This window comes from Drosophila kikkawai, chromosome 3R, assembly GCF_030179895.1.
Source record: "Drosophila kikkawai strain 14028-0561.14 chromosome 3R, DkikHiC1v2, whole genome shotgun sequence".
NCBI lineage: Eukaryota > Metazoa > Arthropoda > Insecta > Diptera > Drosophilidae > Drosophila > Drosophila kikkawai.
The window spans coordinates 27,872,708-27,892,448 of NC_091731.1; the positions used below are offsets into that span (position 1 = coordinate 27,872,708).

Sequence of the window (19,741 nt, forward strand, 5' to 3'; positions counted from 1 at the left end):
GGAGGCATCTTTGGTTACATCTGGTCGAGTGGTCGGAGTCCTAGGAGCTGCATACCCTGCTGCAGCGTCCGTTTGGCGGCGTGAAAGAGCAGCAGGCGCTGGGAACGCTTGTGCCGGCAGCTCTCCAGTTTCACAGGTAATCGTTTTAGCGCTTTGCTAGTAGCGTTGCTGCAAGGTTCAATTAGTTTCTGTTCTATAAATAATTTATTAATTGTGTAATCATTTTCTACCCACCACAATCCAAACAAATAGTTGACCAGTATACAAGCTTCGAGTTGCTGCTTTGACTGCCACAGGCTCTGATCCACGCGTGCCAGTTCGTACAGCAGATCCAAGGCATCCGTTGGCTCTTCAGCAAAATGCTGCCAGTCGGGCTTGATGTCCTCCAGTTGTACCTCCTTGAAGTTATCCAACAAACTGTGCAGGCGGCAGTGTGTGTATTGGAGCTTGATTCCCGTATCTCCGTTTACCTGAAGAGCCTGTTGCCAACTGAATTCGTGATCCCTCTGCCGGCGCTGCTTCAAGACATTTACCAGAACAGCCGAAACGCCCAGGATATCACACACAAGCTCATCGTCAAGGGACTGGTTTTCTCTGGTGGCTGGAAAATATAGTTTAAAAAGGATTCTTTACTTTATACTGATGTTACGACCTACTTGCACTAAGGTTTCGCTTCTCCCGCATTATATTGCGCGCTTCATCTAGCACATCCTTCAGGAAGATGGCCTTGCCTTGCCTGGTGCTCATCCCATGTATGCGTCCGAATTTCACATGCTGAAGCTGCCCAAGATTCAGTCGTTCGTCCAAAGCCGATGCAGTTTTAAAAAGCGCATTAAAGTGATCCGCTTGGCCATTGTCCACCACATAAAGATGACGGGTGAACTGTAGTCTAGAGAGCCTCTCTAGGAGAGCAGCAATATCTCTGGCTAGATACAGAGTGGAACCATCGCTCTTGATCACTGGGATGCGTCTGCCATCCACTTCGACCACCTCGCGGCCATCCTGCTCTCGTAGCAGAAGACCTGCTTTTCGCAGCCTGTCCAGAACCTGCTGGATTTCTTTTTGGGAGTACTGGGACTCCCACTCGTAGCTGTCGAACTGCACGCCTAATCGCTGGTAAACTTTGGCCAGATCTTCAATAGTGTATTTCCTGTACTTTTGCCACTGTTCGGCCATGTTCGCATCTGTTCCCGCCTCCAGAGACGCAAAGAGTTCCCGAGCTCGTTGGGCGATTTCCGGACTCTCCTCTGCCGCTTTGTTGGCGGCCACATAGGAGGCATAGAGCGTTTCTATGGGGGATTCCTGCATCTGCTGATCGGTTACATTGTTTAGCTGGACGCCCAAGGCTAGCAGGCCGAACTGTGTGCCCCAATCTCCTAGGTAATTCAAGCGCGTGGTGCGATAGCCCAAGTACTGGTGGAGATTCGCAAGGACATTGCCAATGATGGTGGAACGCAGGTGGCCTACATGGAACGGTTTGGCAATGTTTGGTGAACTGAACTCCACCACAATGTGCTCCGTGGGTGAAGTGGAAATGTCTGTTGGATTCTGTTTTGCCAGGAGCAGTTGTTCCACAAAGGCCTGTGGTTGCAGCTGGAATTCCACTTTGGCTGCACTTCGTCCGGAGCTGGATACCACATTGACTCTTTCTACGTAGGCGCCATCAAATGTGTGGTCCTGCACGGCTTTCAGCAACTCCCGCTCCTGTTGCGCAACCGCAGATGGGAGAACCCATTCCAGAGTAGGTCGCCGGGCGTTTTGGAGTTGGTGCTTCTTGGCCGGCACCTCTAGCGCATGGCACGCCTCCTTCAGCTGTGGCAGCTGCAAAGTGGAAGAACAGGTAAGTCGCAATAGTCACATATCTTGATTAGCTTTTCACCTGTTCACAAATCGCGCGCCGTAAACGAATCATCTCGGATGCTCCTGATTTTCCATTCTTATCGATAATATTTGTTGTTTTCCCATTACACCCTTCTTCGTAACAAAGTATTTTTCGGTATATTCGTGTGACCAACTGTCGATTAGTTTGGGATACCGGTCCGAAAAAAATCGATATCCGATAATTAACGTCTTCAACACAAAATATTTCCTCATCTCTAACAAAAATTAATACTTTTTAATAAGTAATTAATTTATTTTCTTTTTAATTTTAGTCTAACTAAAAAGTTAATTTAATTTAATAATTCTTATAATTATAATAACCTCCAAAATGTATTATTTTTAAAATATTTACAAAAATTAAATGATTTAGTCAGAAATAAATAACGGTTTTATGAAATACAGGTTTTTCAACACCACAGCTGTTTCGGTCTCTTGTGACATCAGCCAAGCTTGTTGGCCCACAGTGCGCATGACTGCAACTTTATAAATCTTATATTTAAAGCATTAAAATTGCAGTAAATTGTAATAGTAACAAGCCACTGATTCTTGAATATTTTATTGTTTTTAATAGTCAATAAGTAATGAAGTTTTCCCCACCGACGCCCCTGCAAACATATGTTCGATGGGGCTTTCTTTCGGCCTTCCAAAGAGCCAGAGCTCTCCCCAAAAACTTCCAGGCCCTGCGTCAACTCCAACGCCGCCGCTGTGGATTCGCTCGGTGGTTTTCTTTCCTGAGAACTCGCACTGCAAGCTCAGTCGTGTTCGAAACGTCGTCAAGTTGAAACCGGAAAAGCTGGCGCAAGGGCCCACACCAGATATACACCAATCCCACAAATAAGCAGAAGCAGCAGCAGCGGCAGAGGAGCAGCGGGACAGAGAGCAAAATCGGTTCCATCTGAAAAGTGTGTTTCTCTGTGCACCTGAAGTTTCTTGCATTTTTTACCTTAACAAAGATTCGCTCCAGTGACCACCGACCACAAAACAAATGCGAAAATCAGCGAAAAGTTGCACATTTTAGCCAAGCAGAGGCGGCTAAAAAGTATTGCATACCACGGGGCTGTGCGGAAAAAATAGATATCGATTTGCCAGGGCATAAAAATAAGAATCTGAATGCGGCTCGCGCACAATGTTTCTGTTTTTTAATGTCCAATAAAATTGTTTGCTCCGATTTGGTAGGAGCGCTATATTGGCTAATTACGCTGACATTCAGAGGGTCGTAAAGGATTCGTCTGTGTGCTGGCGTGCGTGCGTGTGTGTGTGTGTATGAGATCATCGCTGAAGCAAAACGCCCGCTGGTATGCAATACTTTTTCTCACGCCTCAATTTCTCCCCCTCAGCGGAAGTCTAATCCAATTTGGCCTATGACAATACAAACGCACTTTCTTCGCTACGCATTATCCAGGTGCGTGTGCGTATAGAGAGTGAGCGAGAGCGAGCGAGTGAGGGAGCGAGAGGTGGAAAATATTAAAGTTTAAGAGCAAAACGCGTGTGTTTCTGTGTCCCCATGTTAAAATAAGTTGCTACGATTAAGCAACGCTTACCGCCGAATATCGAGCACTGAATAAACCCCCAAACGTGCGCGTGTTTAATTTGTATTTCTGGCACTTGGTTCGGCAAACAGCAAAAGCATTTCCCTATGATTGGCTCATTCTGGAATCTGTGCAGAGCGTGCCCATCAATGCCGGTAGACAAGGTGAGTAACGATTAGTAATTCTTATTGTAACACTTATTTGTAGTTTTAAATTAAAGTAAAAAGCCGGCAGGCACTTTAATGTGAATAAGATTAAAAAGTATTTAATTAAAGGAACAAATAAAACCATTTCAGTTTGAAGAATAGAAAAAAACTTATAGGTTTTGTTATATTTCTACAATTTAAATTACAAATTTTACTTTTGAGCCACACTTTTAGTCAGCCATTAAGGGAGTTTTAAAAATCCAACCGATTTCAATAGAATTCTGTTTTTTTTAAAAAAAGATCCTTTTATTTGTATGTCCCGGATGTCTCAAGTACGTAAGTTGCATGCTGTTTTCCGGGAATTTTGCTCTGTTAGCCTCTTAGCCCAGTTTGCAGACGACGGGCCTTTCGTTTATAGCGTCCAAATCGTTTGATTTATATGCGACAGTTGTGTCTGAATCAGCGTGTCTGTGTTCTGGTGAGTGTGCGAGTGTGTGCGAGGACACATAATAGATTTTTATTGCATACTTGCAGGCGACAAGTGAAAGGGGGCTGCAGTGAGTCGAAAATGGGGTGACTTGCCTGAGTTATGACTCGCTCGAAAGAATTGTGGGATTAGGGTGAATTTTTGATATTGGGGGAATATTTTTAACATTCCATTTGCGGTATTAAATTCGAGGGTTAAATCGGACTCAGGGGAGCATGGTAGAAATTAAGCCTGAAAAATGATCCGAGTAATTCCCCGAATGATTGTCGCTTGGGCTTCATAATTAAAAGTTTAATTATTAAGGTGACATTTATATTTATTATATTTAGTAATTTGCTGGAGGTTTTCAATAGCTTCATTTTGATGGAAGCCCAGCAGTTTGACGCATCGGACCAAAATGATTACAGTTTACCATTCCTTGAACTCTTTCACTTAACTGATTTCCCCTTGGCCACGTTTCGCTGCCAGCTTTCATAACGCTGATCAATATCACCTTACGTCTGCCGCCATCCTTGGAGTGCCGTCACAAACGTTTGTCCAGAGGCATGCAATATTTTCCGTACTTACTTCCAGGCCAACTAGAGCAAATATATATGAAGTCCCACCGAGTGAATAGCAGAAACTCGCTGGCAGCGAATAAATTAACTTGCATTACGCTCGACACCAATCGCGTCAGCCTAAAGTAAGTAAAGGCAGCAAAAAAAATATATATAAAAAAAAATACATAGAATAAATAAAAATAAGTAGGAGCGTGGAACCACGGCAAAAAGTCAAAGGAGGCGCAGAAAATCAATAGCATATGGCTTGTGGCTTGTTTGGGCCCACAGCTGTGGCCGGCCGGGGTGCCACATCGCACCCGGGCTTGGACTCGGACCCGGACCCGGACATGGAGCCGGATCCGGACCCGGACCGGGTGCCGATTCGTACCGCCGGATACGGAGAACCGAAGTATAGAAAGCGGAGTGGATGTCGCCACGGCTCGGCCTGGAACACGCTCTCCCTACCTTCCAACGTCGCCTTCCAGTCGCTGTGCAAAACAGCTGATTCATCAACTTGCCATGACAATTCGAATGACTGTGTAGTTGGAAAGATAGAAAAAATACCACTACAATGTGCATTCCAGAGAGTACAGTGGGAAGTCCTGAAGGGGAATACTACAATCTAAAAAAGGATTTAGAAGTTATAGGGAGTTTTCAAGACCCTATTCTGATGGTACATGTAATGGATTCTAAAATTTCTTGCTTAAAGAGAAACTTTTGAAAAGTATGGGTAATTTACGTAATTAAAGTCCCCTAATATAAGGATCTCCTTTCCGAGGGAATACTGTTATTCAAACAAAGTTACACTTTCCACATTGCGCACAAATGGTAGGGAACCACTTTCATTCTCCTCAAACTTGTGCGCATGTGCAGCTGAGAGAGAAACAGAGAGAGAGAGAGGGAGAAATTCTTAGGGAAAGAGAGAACTGGAGAATTAGAGGCACCGGAGAACTTGAGAGCACTTTTTAGCCGGCTTTTATTTGGAGTTTTTGTTGTTGTTTCTGGCTGGCTGCTTGTTCGGCCATATGACGTGCGAGGCAAAATTGTCTTGCGGTATTACATCAGCGCAGGGCAGTCAAACTTTTATGGCGACACCTCCCGCCACCCCAGGCAACCCAACCCAACCACCCCCTAATCCACCCGTTCACCCGTTCATCCATATCCCCATCCTTAAGCAACAACAACAAGTGCCGGCTAAGTGTCGCCAGTCGGTCGGTAGTCGGTTGCATGCCACACGCTTATCGATTCAGCTCGCATATGGTTACCGCCATCCGTGGTGGTTCTTAGTCACTCCCCGGATCGATCTAGGACTATTCCCCGGATTACCCGGCTGCTTGCAGTCAGCTGGGCGTCGCCGCCTTATAGTATTTATAGTTATTCCGACTCTAGTATTCATTTTCGCACCATGGCTTGCTTTTTCCTGGAGGTTTAAGTTTAAAATATAAATTTTAGGAATGCAGAAAAAAGTTTTTCTTAAATTTCAATTATAATTATATTTAATGAATCCTCCTTATGCATATTTCTTAGTCATTCGTTGAATTGAATTAGGACAATACCCCCAGATTTTCCGTTTTCTTGCAGTCAGCTGGGCGCCGCCCCATTATAGTTTCCCTCAACTTATCTCCCAATGACGCTCGCAGTTATATCCGCACTATTGTTTCCTTCTGTCTATAGCCACCCACATCATCATCTGCAGCATTCTCTGAGTGGGTCTCCTTGTGTTGTTCCCTTTATCTTCTGGCTGCAGGAAAATGCCACCCCCTCAACATAGTTTCCACTCTTTCCGACTAACGAAATACTTATTCGGGCATATTTTGTACGTGTTGGCTGCTTGGTAGTTGGGGAATGCTCTGTGAAATATATTTATCACAGCAACTTGGGCGGAAGAACTTTCAAAAAGCTAACAAAAATGTGTATTTTAATAATACAAGTATTTTATTTATTGGGAGGATTTTTCGATATTTATATGAAGTGATTTTCCTTGCAGGTTACTTACTAATTTCAGTCAGAAATTTGTAATGCAGTAAAGGAGTCATTTCTGACCCTATAAAGTAGGTATATATATTCTTGATCAGCATTAACTGGAGCGTCTTTCTAACCATTTTAAATTATTTTCTAAATTTGGCTTAGTTACAATAGATTTTTGATACAATGACATGATCCTATGGCATCCATATATGGCACTCTATAAGGGTATTTTGGCTTACCAAAGCTAGTTTCCTTTCCTGTTATCCTTCAGATTTCTTTATTTCCATATAACTCTGATTGGAAATTGCTTTTTATACCCTTTGAGAATGCTTATTTAATTGAAAGCTGGGATCTTCAATTGTCTGGCAAGGAGAGTGAGAATATCACAGGCCACTGCGTCCTCCTTTTCCTGCGGAAACCCCTTTTTATGGCATCTAACGACGGCAGTTTGCACCCTTCACCACTGTCTCTCCGCAACAATCTCCGCAATTGCCAGAACCGAAAATTGGGGGAAACCAGTGGCAAACTCAAGCCGCCGGGGGACCGGGAGCCCAGAGAATAAGAAGTTTTTTATTTTTGTCTTTTTGTTGATAGCTAAAAACCGATGTACAACCTCTATGGAATTGGTGGCGGCACTGTAGTTGGATGAAAAGTTTTCTAATTACTTGGGGTCAACTGTTCGTTCGAAGGCGGTTAGTGTGAAATCAAAAATGTAAATGACTCCCTCTGTAAGCTGAACTTTTTCTGGCTAATATAAAATTGTAGTGGAAAAAACCATACTCAATTGTGCTGGCGTACACAGAAAACTTTAAATAACCTGACAGGTTAAATGTTTGAGGGAAGCAAAGAGGCGGAGCACATGTCGCACGAGGGTTTTACTCGTTTTCCGCTTTTCCGGGCCTTGTTGTTTTTACCATTGTATTTTCTGGCAGTCAGTCACTTTGATATTTGCATATTTTCAACACAAATCAGTGCATTGCATGCGGCGAGCATATAACATTTTTCGATTCAAAGAAATGTTTATTTCGCCCCGTGATGTTATTTACTATTCGTGAATTTTTGGTCAGGTATTTTTATGGTTCTTTAATAATTGCCTTTGGAATTTTTAGCAGTTAATTCGAATTTTATTGATCAAATTTTTGAGGAATTTATTTATTAAGAAAACATTTTTCTTAAACTTTTATTTTCTTTTTTCTTTTCTACTGTAACGAAAGTTGCCTGATTACTTTACCTTTTATATTATTATTAAAGCATATTCAGAGTAATTTAAAAATCAATATATTGACTTCAGAGTTCTTTAGCAAACTTTTTGTTTTGTTTTGTTTACTGCCGGTATATTTAGCGTGTTAATCAGCAACAACTTTTCGTATTGATTTTCCTTTTCGACAGCCATTAAAAAGTGCACACGAATGTCGAACGAGCACGAAATGTCTATCAAGTCTTGCTCATCAATGTCAGGCGATTAGAACTTGAACGGAAAAGAACTTTTTCCATTAAAGCCGAAGCTTTCGTTGCCCCGGCCAAAGCGGCGTATACGTAATGCAGTCATGAGGACACCGATTAAATGTCAATTATAAGCCATTTGCTGATAATTTCCGTCTTATCTCATTTAGCGAAGGAAGTGCCAAAAGAAAGTCGAGAAAAAAAGCAGAGATTTCATAAGTTTTAATTAATTTGCTAAAAAGGAACGTTAACCTGATGTGTCAGTCCATATGGCAGCGCCCCATCCTTGGCACATTACGTCAACTTTGGTTTCAGTAGTTGCACTTTTCAACCTTCAACCCTTCCATTTAGCCTTCCATCCGTCAGTCCATCCATCCATCCATCCATCCATCAGCATCCTGGGTGCGCAAGACCCATACCATGACATCGCCCAACGTATTTCAATTTCAATTTTCTGCCTTTGGTCTAATGCAATTATAATAATTTCCGGGGCAGGCTAACGGCCTGCCAGGTGCCATGTGCCATGTACCATGTACCGTATGCTACTATATGCATATAGCATATATATATATACAGGGGACCCACCCAGTCTGTCGTCGCTGTAGCCAGGCAGCCTTTCCATCTCGCATCTTGGCTGGCGACCAAGTTGTTGATGCTGACGTCGCTAATAGTAATTTTATTGGACGGCTAGGGGCTGCAGTGGAAGGGAAATCTTAAAAGGAAATTTCTACGCTACAGTTGAAGTAAATTTTTCAAGTATCTGCAAAAAAATTATGCTACCTTCTCAAATGGTTTAGTAAAATTAAAATGTATGAAGACTGTGCTACAAAAATTATAACAATTCATATTAAATAGTTTTTTAAAGGATCAAAAGATTTATAATAATATTTTCCTTGAGTGCTAAACCTATTGTCGGATAATTCACGACCTCGAAAAAAGAATCTGTGCATACTTTGCGCGGCCATAAAATAAAATGATGATTATATTCAGCTTTTTATCACGTCTTATTCAAATATTATGGTTCCATGATCTAGCTTTTCATTCCCTTTAGAATCCCTGGCTTCACTTCCACTTTTTTAGCCGCTGGCATAGAAAACGCAGCAAAAAAATTTTCACTTGCACAAAAAGTTAAATGTTGAATGCTTTCAGCTTTCGAGTGCTGCCTCTTGCTGCGCTTTTGTTTTTTAACTTGGCCAACACAAACAGACCCCCAAATGTGTGTGTGTGTGTGTGAGTGAGCAAATCCCATTATATAGACGATATGGCAACTCGTGTGCGTATGCATTTTTTATGCGTTTAGCCGGCGGGATGAGGATAAGGACGAGAATGAGAATGAGAACGGGCTTCAGGATGAGGATGGCGGTGCGGAAAAACTTTTGCTTAACAATACAAAAGCGTAAAATATTTAAGTGGCCATGGAGGGAGAAGCGGTCCCCCTCATTTGACCTTATTTGCTTATAAGTAATGTGTTAGCCTCGGCTCTTGGCAAGCGCCGGAAGAGTCGCTGCCAATTGGCCGGGAACAAATGCATATATAAATACATATAAAATACTTAAAATATCGGAGTGATGTCAGCTCAGTCGGGGTGCAGAAAAAGTTCTGCCATTCGCAGGTATATTTTTGTTTCTACACCAAAAAGTTATTGCTAAATATATAGTTCAAATCACGTCTTTCCTCAGGAACAAGACAAATTGAAATGCAAAGTTTCTTCAAGGGAAAACTTTGCCTGTTTGTCATTCACTGGCTGGCTGTAATTCCATATTATTTTCTTTTGGTGGCATCACAATCATTTGCCGCATTATTGTTTAGTCGGTGGCAATTTGATATGCAGCTAGCATGGCTTAAACAGAACTGCCAACTGAAGAGTACGAGAAATAAATGCACACAATAGACAATTATTTGCACAGCCAGGAAAAACATATATCCCGCATAAGCATCAGCATCAGCAGCAGCACCAGGACATATCCATTGAGTTGTTGATGTGCATTTTGTATGCTGCAGTGCAATTTTATGCTGCATTGTCTTAATGGCATACACACCCAACGTACAGCATTTTCAATTGCCGGCATTGAGGGACTTGGCCAGCTCCGCTGCAAGCCAAGTTCAACTCGGTTTAAGTGGCTCCAGCTCCGTTCTGCTGATTGCGCAATGTGCCAGACATGTCTGTCGAAAACATGCTTTTGTTCGAGCTCAGTAAGGTTGAGTTTGGTGTAGGGATTATCTTCCATATATTATATTTCTGGGAACTGTGGATTTTCCATATTTTATTTATAGTTACGAAACGCACACTAAATTCTCCTATGAAAAAACTTCCCTTCTAGACTCTGACTTGTTTTAAAGGTGAATTTCTTACCACGCCACTAAATAAACGCTTCCGATTGCCCATTTCCTGACTAGACAACGCCTCCATCTCCACTCCAAGCAAGTAATTCCATGAGTGCGTAGTGGAAAGAAAAGAATAAAATGCAAATTTATACAGCGCAGTTAAAACTTTTCGCAGTGCAACTTAAAGTTACGCAAAGAATTGGGTAATTCAATCTGCGAGGACGAATGAGTGATGTAATTTATAGTTTGCCTTAACTCAAACTCTTGTTGCTGTAACCATTAATCAAATTAGCTTACCCAGGCCACAAATTAGGCAAATTCTCTGGCAACGTCAAAGCCAGAGGTAAAGAAATAACCCAGGCTAAAGGAAGTTTACTGGCTTGCCTGCATTTTAGTCACATTTTGCTTGTTTATGATGTTCAGCGAAAAGTTCTTGGTTGTCCTGAACAAAGGCTAAGGGACAATCTAAATGCGCTGATAACTACGAAAGTTTTTCGCCATAATGACTTGACTTTGTTTCGTGGAACGGCGGAAATGCGGTCATTTTCGAAGGATGCTGGCTGAACCTGAGTCGTGTTCGTGGAGGAGTTGACGTCACATTTGTTTGCGGCATTTTAATTTTGTTTTTTTTTTTGCGCGTCGTTCTTTTCCTTTTAACGACTGACGTAAGTTTGGTGTGCTTATATAAGGGGAAATTTTCATTCGGAATGCATTTTGATTGCAGCCTCGAGGCACTGTAAATTGCCAGCAGATTCTGAGGCTTGATAGGGGAAGGTTTCAAGCAATTGGAGAAAGCACGGGGGGAAAAAATAGGTCTTTTGCAGTGAAAACATGTTTTTAATGATCTAAGAAATTGTATTTTTTAATTTTAGAAATATTTGTTAATCATTTCTGATTAAAAAAAGGAAAAGTCTTAAGTCAGCCTAAGAGATATAGCTATTTTTTTTAACCATAATGCTTAACAATATCCTCAATAAGTAGCAGTAAGCTCTGGAAAATATTGCCATTTAATAATTGCAAAAAATCTGTTCTTGATTCCTTTATAATTTCTTATTAAACGTTTTTTATTTTAACTTGACAAGTTGATAATGTTGAAGCATTTACTCATATCTGTATTTTTTAAACCAAGCGCGTGCCATCGATGGCAAAGTCGCGTTCACGAACGACATCGTAGTCATCGTCATCGTAGTTATCCACATGAGTGCACTAAGCGCAGCATTTCACACAGATACTCATCCACACACACCCAATGTCATTCACCCACACACTGATGGCATGCACTCGTGCGGTAAGCGGCAACAAAAAACGGTTCAAGGCACGCACAAGCAACGGAAAATAGTTTTTCCTTCATTTTCCGTAGCGCTATCGAATTTCGTTTTAATTGTTTAACATTGAATAACGCTTAGCACATGCAGCAGATGCAGATGCAAATGCAGTCACAGATACTTAAGAGTACGAGTACGAGTTTGAGTACAAACATCTTTGTTGTCGGCGCAGACATTTGAAGTTTGGCCCGAGGACAGCAGACAGACAGGAAAATGCAATTAAATATGCTCAGCTCCCTTACCCCCCCGCCTTTGTTTTTGTTGACATTTTCCTTCCACCCAGTCTCATGTACATAATTTGAGTTACATTTTGCACACAAATATGAGGAAAATTCGCCGACCAGGTGGGCGAGGCAAAGGCGGAGGTGTCACGAAAGTTTGCCTACATAAATTGCACAGGAAGTGCTGCAATTTCTCGGCCTAAGTATGTGTGAAAAGTTTTCCTTTGTCTGCGGCTGGCAGAAAGTGCTAGGAAAGAATTTGATAACTTAAATGGATTGTCATTCTCGATTGTTTTCAAAACTCAGATGCAGATGCTGTTCAATTGGAGAGAAAATAGAGGGAAGTCCTGATAAATGAAGTCAAAGGAGAAAGCATTTGAGAATTCATTAAAGGATTGCACAAAATATTTCTTATAATTTTTTTAAAGCTACAATTCCTTGAAATGCATTCTCATTAGTCCATTTACTGGAGTCCGAGTGCACTTTATATGCAAATCCCCTGGAAACATTTGCGGAGCAGGTGTTTATGGGATTTTCCTCCTGGTCCCCTAAAACAAAACGTGCCTGGGAGCACATGTTTTCGTAAAATACAATTTATGTTATGTCTGGCGGCTAGTGCTGTTGAGTGAAATAAAATGAACTTTAGAAAATGCCAAGTCCATAGACTTATGTAGAATTTATAGAGTGGGATTTTTTTGTTTTTCTTTTTGGCTTTGCCACTGCCAGTAGCAATTTGACTGAGATTTGCCCGTGGACTGGGCCATATAAATCAGCCGCACACATTGACAGCCATGTCAGCGCTAAGCCGACAAATCAAAGCCAGGCCAGAGCCCCAGAGCCCGAACGAAGGTACAAGGATTAGAATTGAAAAGGACGCAGACGAATGGAGCACGTGGTCGAGGAGACCGAGGAGACCACCAGCAATAAAAGCGTCTTAAAAGTTTAATGTCCCTCGATTTGCGGCTGCATACAAATGACTTTTCAGCTGTCGCCCATACAGTATGTCGCCCCTCTCTGCTCCTGTTTCCTTTTTCCTGCTTCCTGTCTCCTGTCGGTCTCCTTAAGCGTCTGACTTTCGGCTGAGAGCAAACAACTCGTTAGAAGCGTTGAATTTAATGAAAGCCTCACCAGCGCTCTTTTCGCACGTAATTGTGTGTTGACATTAAATTGTTGCATAACTCGGTGCGAGTTTCTGCAAAGTTCAGAGGGTTGGCGAAACCGCGAAAGCGTTTGGAGGAAGGGAAGACCAACTTTCGGGCGTGAAATCAATTTATTTTGTGAAAACCAAAATTGCAAAGTTTTGAAGCAATTAAGTTTGGTTACCAATTTTTGAAGTGCATCAAAATTTAATATTTAATGGGAAATTCTTACTGCACTCACGGCTTTTCAAGGAGTTCTAGTTTTATTACCAACATTATTGGAAAAATCTCTCACAAAAACTCTCGCTGCGGCTGTAAGTTAATTCCCACTAATTAAATGTTGTCCGCATATTGTTTTGCTTTTATTAGAACGGAAACTTAATCCATATTTATGGGCAAAAGCGAACTGAGGAAGCGGAAAGAAGGCGCTCATGCAAATGAACACCGTTCCTTAATTTAATGAGGACGACCTTCGACCCTAGGGTCAAGGTGGACTGGCTTCGGTTGGTAACTAACAGGAGGTCATGAGCTGAACAAGCGTTTACCTGGCTAAATCAGGAGATACTCTTAAATAAATGATTTAAAAGGAGTTTTAGCTAACCGAAGAAAAAATAGCACGAGGGAACCTAGAAGGACGTTAATAAGGGTTGAAAAATTAATTGGAAGTCAATAAAAAGGAGATTATTTAAAATCTAACTCAGACAGGATGTTAATTGACAGAGAATTGGTTTATTATTTTGCTATAGTTAACCACTAGGAAGCTTTCTTTTTATTAACTAGTTATTTCTTAAACCTAAGTGGAAGGTCTTCAACGAAAGCAGGTTAATCTGCTTAAATATAGCGATTGAACTGCCAAAATTCTTTACCTTTTTGACTGAAAATTGGCATTAATTTCCTTTTGAGTCTGCAGCAGAAGTTACCATCCTGGGACTCTCGGCTGTGCGTCAATCTACGTCAGTCAGTCGGTACGAATGTTTCGGGCGTGTCTCATTTCAATGCAGCTGGCAATTAAGTTTGGGGCACAAGGATCCGTCCAGTTTCAGCCGCCGGCCCTGGGCCATGGCTGAGTGAATTAATTGCTGGCGCAGACCAAACAGGCAAAAGCGGCAGCAAACATCCCATCGGCCACGTTAGTTGAGCAATCGAGCAAACTGAGGCATAGCGGCACAAAAGCACGCACCGGAGAACAGAGGAGCTGTGCTGCCAGTCCACCTGGTCAGGTGTTTTGTGTGCTCGACCTGGTCGGTTTGGTCGGTCTGGTCGGTGGAAACCATAAAAGCAGGCGCATGCACACATGGCGTTGTCTCTGCCAGACAAAATGGTGTCAAATGGCAAAAATGCATCGTAAACAAAAAGTAAATGAAAAAACTTTACACAAACATGGCGAGGGCTGCAGCAGAAGTAAACCAAATATAAACAAGACAAGATTTTTATATAAGATAAAATTTGATTCAACTTTTTTGAGTGACAAATTTAGGTTTTCGAGCTTTTAAAAAAATGTTTTTTGAACAGAAATCTAATTAGGGTCATAACTAAGCCAAAAAATGCGTTAATTTCAATTCTGAAACCGAATAGATTAAACTTAAAAAAACCTATTTAAATTCCTACAAAACAGCTTTATAATATCGGGTTAGAAAAACTTTGCAAGCTCTCCTCCAAAACGAATTCTACCAAGAAATATTCTTGTTCGCCGGAACTGTGGTTGGCACTTCAAAGGAGCGCACCAATACCCACAAACACACACATATTAGACCGCAAAACAAGGATCTCGGAGGCGATAACTATGCTTGGAGGTGTCATTTTGCTTGTTTTGCCCGCATAAAACTTGAAAGGTCCCTTCGGGTAGATTAAACACGCACACGGCTGCCCCTCGAAAGCGCCCGCTCACACACACACACTCTTGTGCGGTCAGAGTCCTGGCAGTGTATTGGCAAGGATTATGGTGCAGTGTAAACGGACGCCTGCAAGTATGCTATGAAAAATACTTAGTTCCCAGCCATAAATCTATCTTCAGAACATCGTGCATCGGATACAGAATAACCTAAACAGGATCCCAGCCAGTGCCATGTGGACACTTATTTATGGGATAGTTAGGGACACAACACAATTGGGCCACTGGACTACGTGCTAAATGGCATTCACCTCTTGAAAACTCCATTAAAAATCACTTGAAATTATCCGTGCCGTGCCCCCCTTTAAGCCATAAACTCTTCAGTGTTTAAAATTTTAATTAAAAACCCTCCAACCAGCAGCTGCAGCAACAGAAGGACAATGACACCCCGCCCAACTGTCAGCTGTTGGATAGTTGAGATGTCAGCAGGCTTATCAGGATTTCAGCATCACCGCACAGGCACACCGACGGGAAGATATGCAAAGTGTTTCCCAGCTGAGGGATTGTCGTCGTCTCTCTGGAAATTTAAGGCAAACTTTTATTGCGCTAAGCTGATACGTTTATTTTGGCAGGCCCCAAAAGCCGAACCATATTTAAACTTTCATAAGGAATTAATTTTTAATACACTCACCGAATAAAACGAAACATAATATTTAAATATTTATGCCGGGGTGCGGCTGCTGCATCTGGTGACCGCAATCAATTGGACCACCACGAGCATAAATCAGTTGGAAATATATGTGGGGTTTTTATTTCTCGCCACGCACGACATGATAAATAGTTGCAGCTACCAAGGATGGGTTGTAAATGTACCCACCTAGAGTAACAATGCCACGTGGCCGGGTGTTGGAACCCCTCCTGCCCCCCGCTGGAGGTGGGAACGATGGCGACGCCCCTGACATCAACTGCCAATTCGTATGACAAACGAACCCTGTAGGCAGAAAGAAGCCATGCTCCAGCGGCTCTGGTAAAGTGAGTTCTTACTGCTAAATTATGCAAAAGGTGCGTGCCGCCGAAATAAAGCGTTCGATGGAAAAGAGGGCGGAGTAGGCGTGGCAAGTGACTTTATTGATTGTCGGGGAATGATTTGCCATGACTCCTGTTAATTGGAGTGGCAATCAGCTTAAAGGAGTGTATCTAGACTGAAGAGGTCTGCCCGGAATCGGGTTAATTGTTCAAAGGGTTATTGTTTACAGTTTATATAGGATAAATTAATCGATTGTTTAACTTTAAAAGTTCTTGCTTGTGATTTCCTCTCTTCTTGAACTTTACTTTGCTGAGCCGCTTAAGAATTTAAGAAGCTTTCTTAATCGAAAGCTCCAGTTATCTGTTTAAAAATTAAAATTAAACCAAGGAAATGGCAGCTACAAATAATTAATATAATGTTTACTGTCTTTTGACATTGCGTGCCAGCCGGCAATTATTTCCGAAACAAAAGTGGAGCGGAAAACGACGTCGAGGCAAAGAAAGTTAAGCTCAGGTTGACTCACGTAAATTCCTTAGGGCTGGGAGGGCTAACTTCGGTCTGGCCATAATTAAATCGACTGGCTTGGCTGCTCCGCGAGAATGTCCTGGAACTGTCTTTCTGTCTGTCTGTCTGTTGGACTGTCGTTTGGCCAGGACTGTCGCCGCAGTTGTCTTGCTGTCTTAGCCGGCTTTTGGGTGCGAGCGCTTAACCCAATTTACAGCTTACATGCAACGACTGCTGCTCGAAGTGGCCTAGTCGAGTCCCTGGGCTTAGATCGATATGCGTTGTCGTGGCCATAAAATAAGTTGCAAAATAACACTGGCACAGACAGACACACACACTGACAAGTGGCAGCAAGAGTAACTGTTGCAGTGGAAAACGGGCCATTAATATGGATTTTTCTCTGGCCATTGTCGCAATTATCAAATGGCTGCAGTTGCAATTGCGATTGCAATGGAGAAAGTGGGTGGACATTTTGCTGCATTGAAATGTGCGACAAACCGCAATTTGGCCAAGAGCCCGAAATGAAACTGTTTGACTAACTGGCTGGCCAATTGGCCAACAGCCCTGGGCCCAAAGTCTGGCCCTGGTAAAATGAAAATATTTACATGCGGCCATATGTGGAAGTGGTTAGCTTTTGTTGGTCTCATTGTGGTATTTGTCATACGCTAGCTATAGTAATTAATGTTCCTGTTAAACAGTGGCCATTGTCTATTTTTGTTGTAAGGGGAAGCCCAAAGGGAGACCCTTAATGCATGTTATTGTCACTGCCAAAGTGAGTATTCAATTATTTATGATAATAAATTGAATAATATACATAGATGTCATTAGGGGAATGCCTATTTGTTTACAAGAATTTAGACATTTTAAGCATTTCTTCATAGGTGTTCATATACCATACCTATTTTTTTATATCCTACATTTTTTATCATTGCTGACGCATATTTTTCTATCTATCCTTTCTTCCAGCAGCTCCACTCGGAGTATAGGAGCACTTATCGTTGGCATGAATTTACGGGCAACTCGCGGCCAGAGGTTGTGCGACGGGCGCCAGCCCCGAATCCAAGTCAATTTGTTGGTGAGTAACAAAGGCATTTGTCTTGCGCCTTATTGTCACGGACTTATTTATTGATCTCGTTCGGATTCGACTTCTGATTGGATTTCCCCCATTCGCAGGTCCGACAAATGAGCCGCCGTTGCCGCGACGGAAAAAATGTCCAGAATTAGCATATAAATCGCACGAGTTTATTATAGGATCGGAATACACAGATGCACGCCGAGATGCCAGTGCACATCGCTTGGCGAGGGTAAGTCCTTGAAACTGAATCCATGACCTTTGCTTTAAAGCCATAATTCAAAATAAGAATATTAAATGGAAACTGTGGAATATTTCTTAGGAAAACTTATAAAACACCATTAAATTCCAGAAAATTGTACATAACCTTGCCTCTGCTTGAAGTTTAAACCAAATCCTTCTATATACAAGTGCCAGTGAGAAGATCTCTGCACATAAAAACTCAAAATGATTGTGCCTTTCCCCATTTTCATGAACAAGCTGTAAAATATGTGAGCAAGCAGCAAGCTTTCCGCTTTTACACTCATAAAAATGTTTTTATAAATATATAAAAAATCCCTAGGCTCCTTAAAATCAACAAATCAGCAATTTTTTTAAAATTAATTTTTCTATTTAACAAAATCTGTTTTTTTTTTTTGTTCGGAATATTTAAGGTAAACATTTTTATGAGTGTAATAGTAGCTTTAGGCATCACAAACTTTATGCTCTTTTGACATTTGAAGAGCACCGTGTGGGAGCAATGGAAATGCATTCAAAACTACATAAAGAAAACTACCTACTCATTATATTCTATAATTTGATTACATGCCGTAGGCTCTATACATGCCAACAGGCAATATGGTAGCCTAGAAAGTTTAGATTTAAATGGTTTTATTAGGCTTAAAGTCATCATTTCGAAATGTATATTCTCCATTAGCATTCGTACACATGTGTGTGCCATATTATTATTTGCATATGAAAGCTACGGCTTTCCAGGAGAATTGGCATTAGGGTTAATGCGTTTAAGCAGCGGCCCTCGTGAAAATGTCGACGCTCTCAAAATGCCACAGAAAACACATAAAAGTCGTACACAAAAAGCCCCATATGAGAGGTTGCTCCCATCCTAGTTCATTTTCTGCTTCTCCTCTGCCAAGACTAATTAATAATGAGGCACACAGCGGCACATGTTGCAAGGACATTGAGAGATGTGTGCCGGAATCAGAGGCTTTCGGAGAAGGGGACTTAAAGTCCCAAGATAATATTTAAAAAAGAATTTTTAAAGAACTGAATGTTGAAAAGATTTTAAGAATGTTTGAAAATATATATAGTTTTGGTATATTCTGTATTTAAATTTGTGTAAAAATAGTTTTGAGGTCCATAAATTAAATGCATTTCCCCTGTTGAGTATCCTTTCAACACCACTGACCACCAAGGCCTGAGTGTGTGTGCTTTTGACGTACTATCATGAACACCCTGACAATACATAATTAATTGACTTCACCTGATGACGCACGTCAACAGGGCGTATGCGTAATATTAATGGCCAGCTAATTAACTATACATGGTCGTATATGTTTAATGTCTCTCTCTCTCTCTCTCTCTTTCTCTCCCTCTTTCTTCATCTCTCTCGACTTACATATCCGTCGCCCTGCAGTCGGAGGAGCGAGGCACACCTTCGCGCCGCAGCAAATCGGAGGGACCGCCAGTCGTGCCCAATGGACGTGCCTATCCCATTGCAACGGAGATCGATGGAGCCACAAGAAAACAGGTACACAATTGTCAGATGGATGGCACTCGGGTGTCTAATTCAATAGTCGTCTATTGCCTAATCTAGCACTGGGTGTTTGTGTGTGCGTGTGTGTGTGTGTATGTATCAATTCCCAAGCATGATGAATTTAATGAATGAATTTCTTTCGATGGTGATATCACTTGTGCAGCTCACTAGGGACAAAACATATTTAAAATTCAGTATTTAAAGTAGAAGCTCTCTTGGATGAAGAAAATAAATGCATATTAAAATTCATATTATTCTTATTTAATTAAAAATTTAGTTAAAGCTGAAAATGAACTTTTAAATTTGGAAAAATCTATATTCGCTCAAGAGAGCTTTTATTGCTTAGGCAAAAACTGGACCCATAACATTTTTCCCTTACTCAATAGTCTGTTGAATCGTGACATCCCATAAAGATGCATCGGTAGTGCAAAATATTGCGGACAGAGGACCTGTCTTCCATTTCCGATCAGAGATAGGACGCGCCTCGGACCATTGGACCGCAACATGGCGGCGCGCAAAAATTTCTATTAGCGCTGATGCTGCCCATCAGT

At 41.7% G+C, this 19,741-nt stretch overlaps 2 protein-coding genes across 7 annotated transcripts in view; one reads left to right on the plus strand and one right to left on the minus strand.

Annotated features, from left to right (window-relative positions):
• Positions 1–14: 14 nt before the first annotated feature.
• On the minus strand, positions 15–1,981 carry ArgRS-m (arginyl-tRNA synthetase, mitochondrial). Its single transcript, XM_017176180.3, has 4 exons — positions 1,880–1,981; positions 657–1,821; positions 235–601; positions 15–168 (listed from the first exon to the last, which is right to left on the minus strand). Exons 1-4 carry the CDS (start codon positions 1,910–1,912, stop codon positions 15–17), a joined length of 1,719 nt encoding a protein of 572 aa, XP_017031669.1. The 5' UTR covers positions 1,913–1,981.
• A 662-nt stretch (positions 1,982–2,643) lies between these two features.
• LOC108081206 (neurofilament medium polypeptide) overlaps positions 2,644–19,741 on the plus strand; it is a 29,475-nt gene continuing 12,377 nt past the window's right edge. For 3 of the 6 annotated variants that reach the window (XM_070287449.1, XM_070287452.1, XM_017176278.3), the window contains exons 1-5: positions 2,644–2,783; positions 3,219–3,574; positions 17,335–17,440; positions 17,539–17,669; positions 19,071–19,184. In XM_070287449.1, coding sequence (XP_070143550.1) covers positions 3,518–3,574; positions 17,335–17,440; positions 17,539–17,669; positions 19,071–19,184 — 408 coding nt within the window. In that variant the 5' untranslated portion in view covers positions 2,644–2,783; positions 3,219–3,517. Of the gene's footprint in view, positions 2,784–3,218; positions 3,575–17,331; positions 17,441–17,531; positions 17,670–19,070; positions 19,185–19,741 lie in introns of those variants that run through there. The other 3 variants (XM_070287448.1, XM_070287451.1, XM_070287450.1) reach the window with 2 other exon arrangements.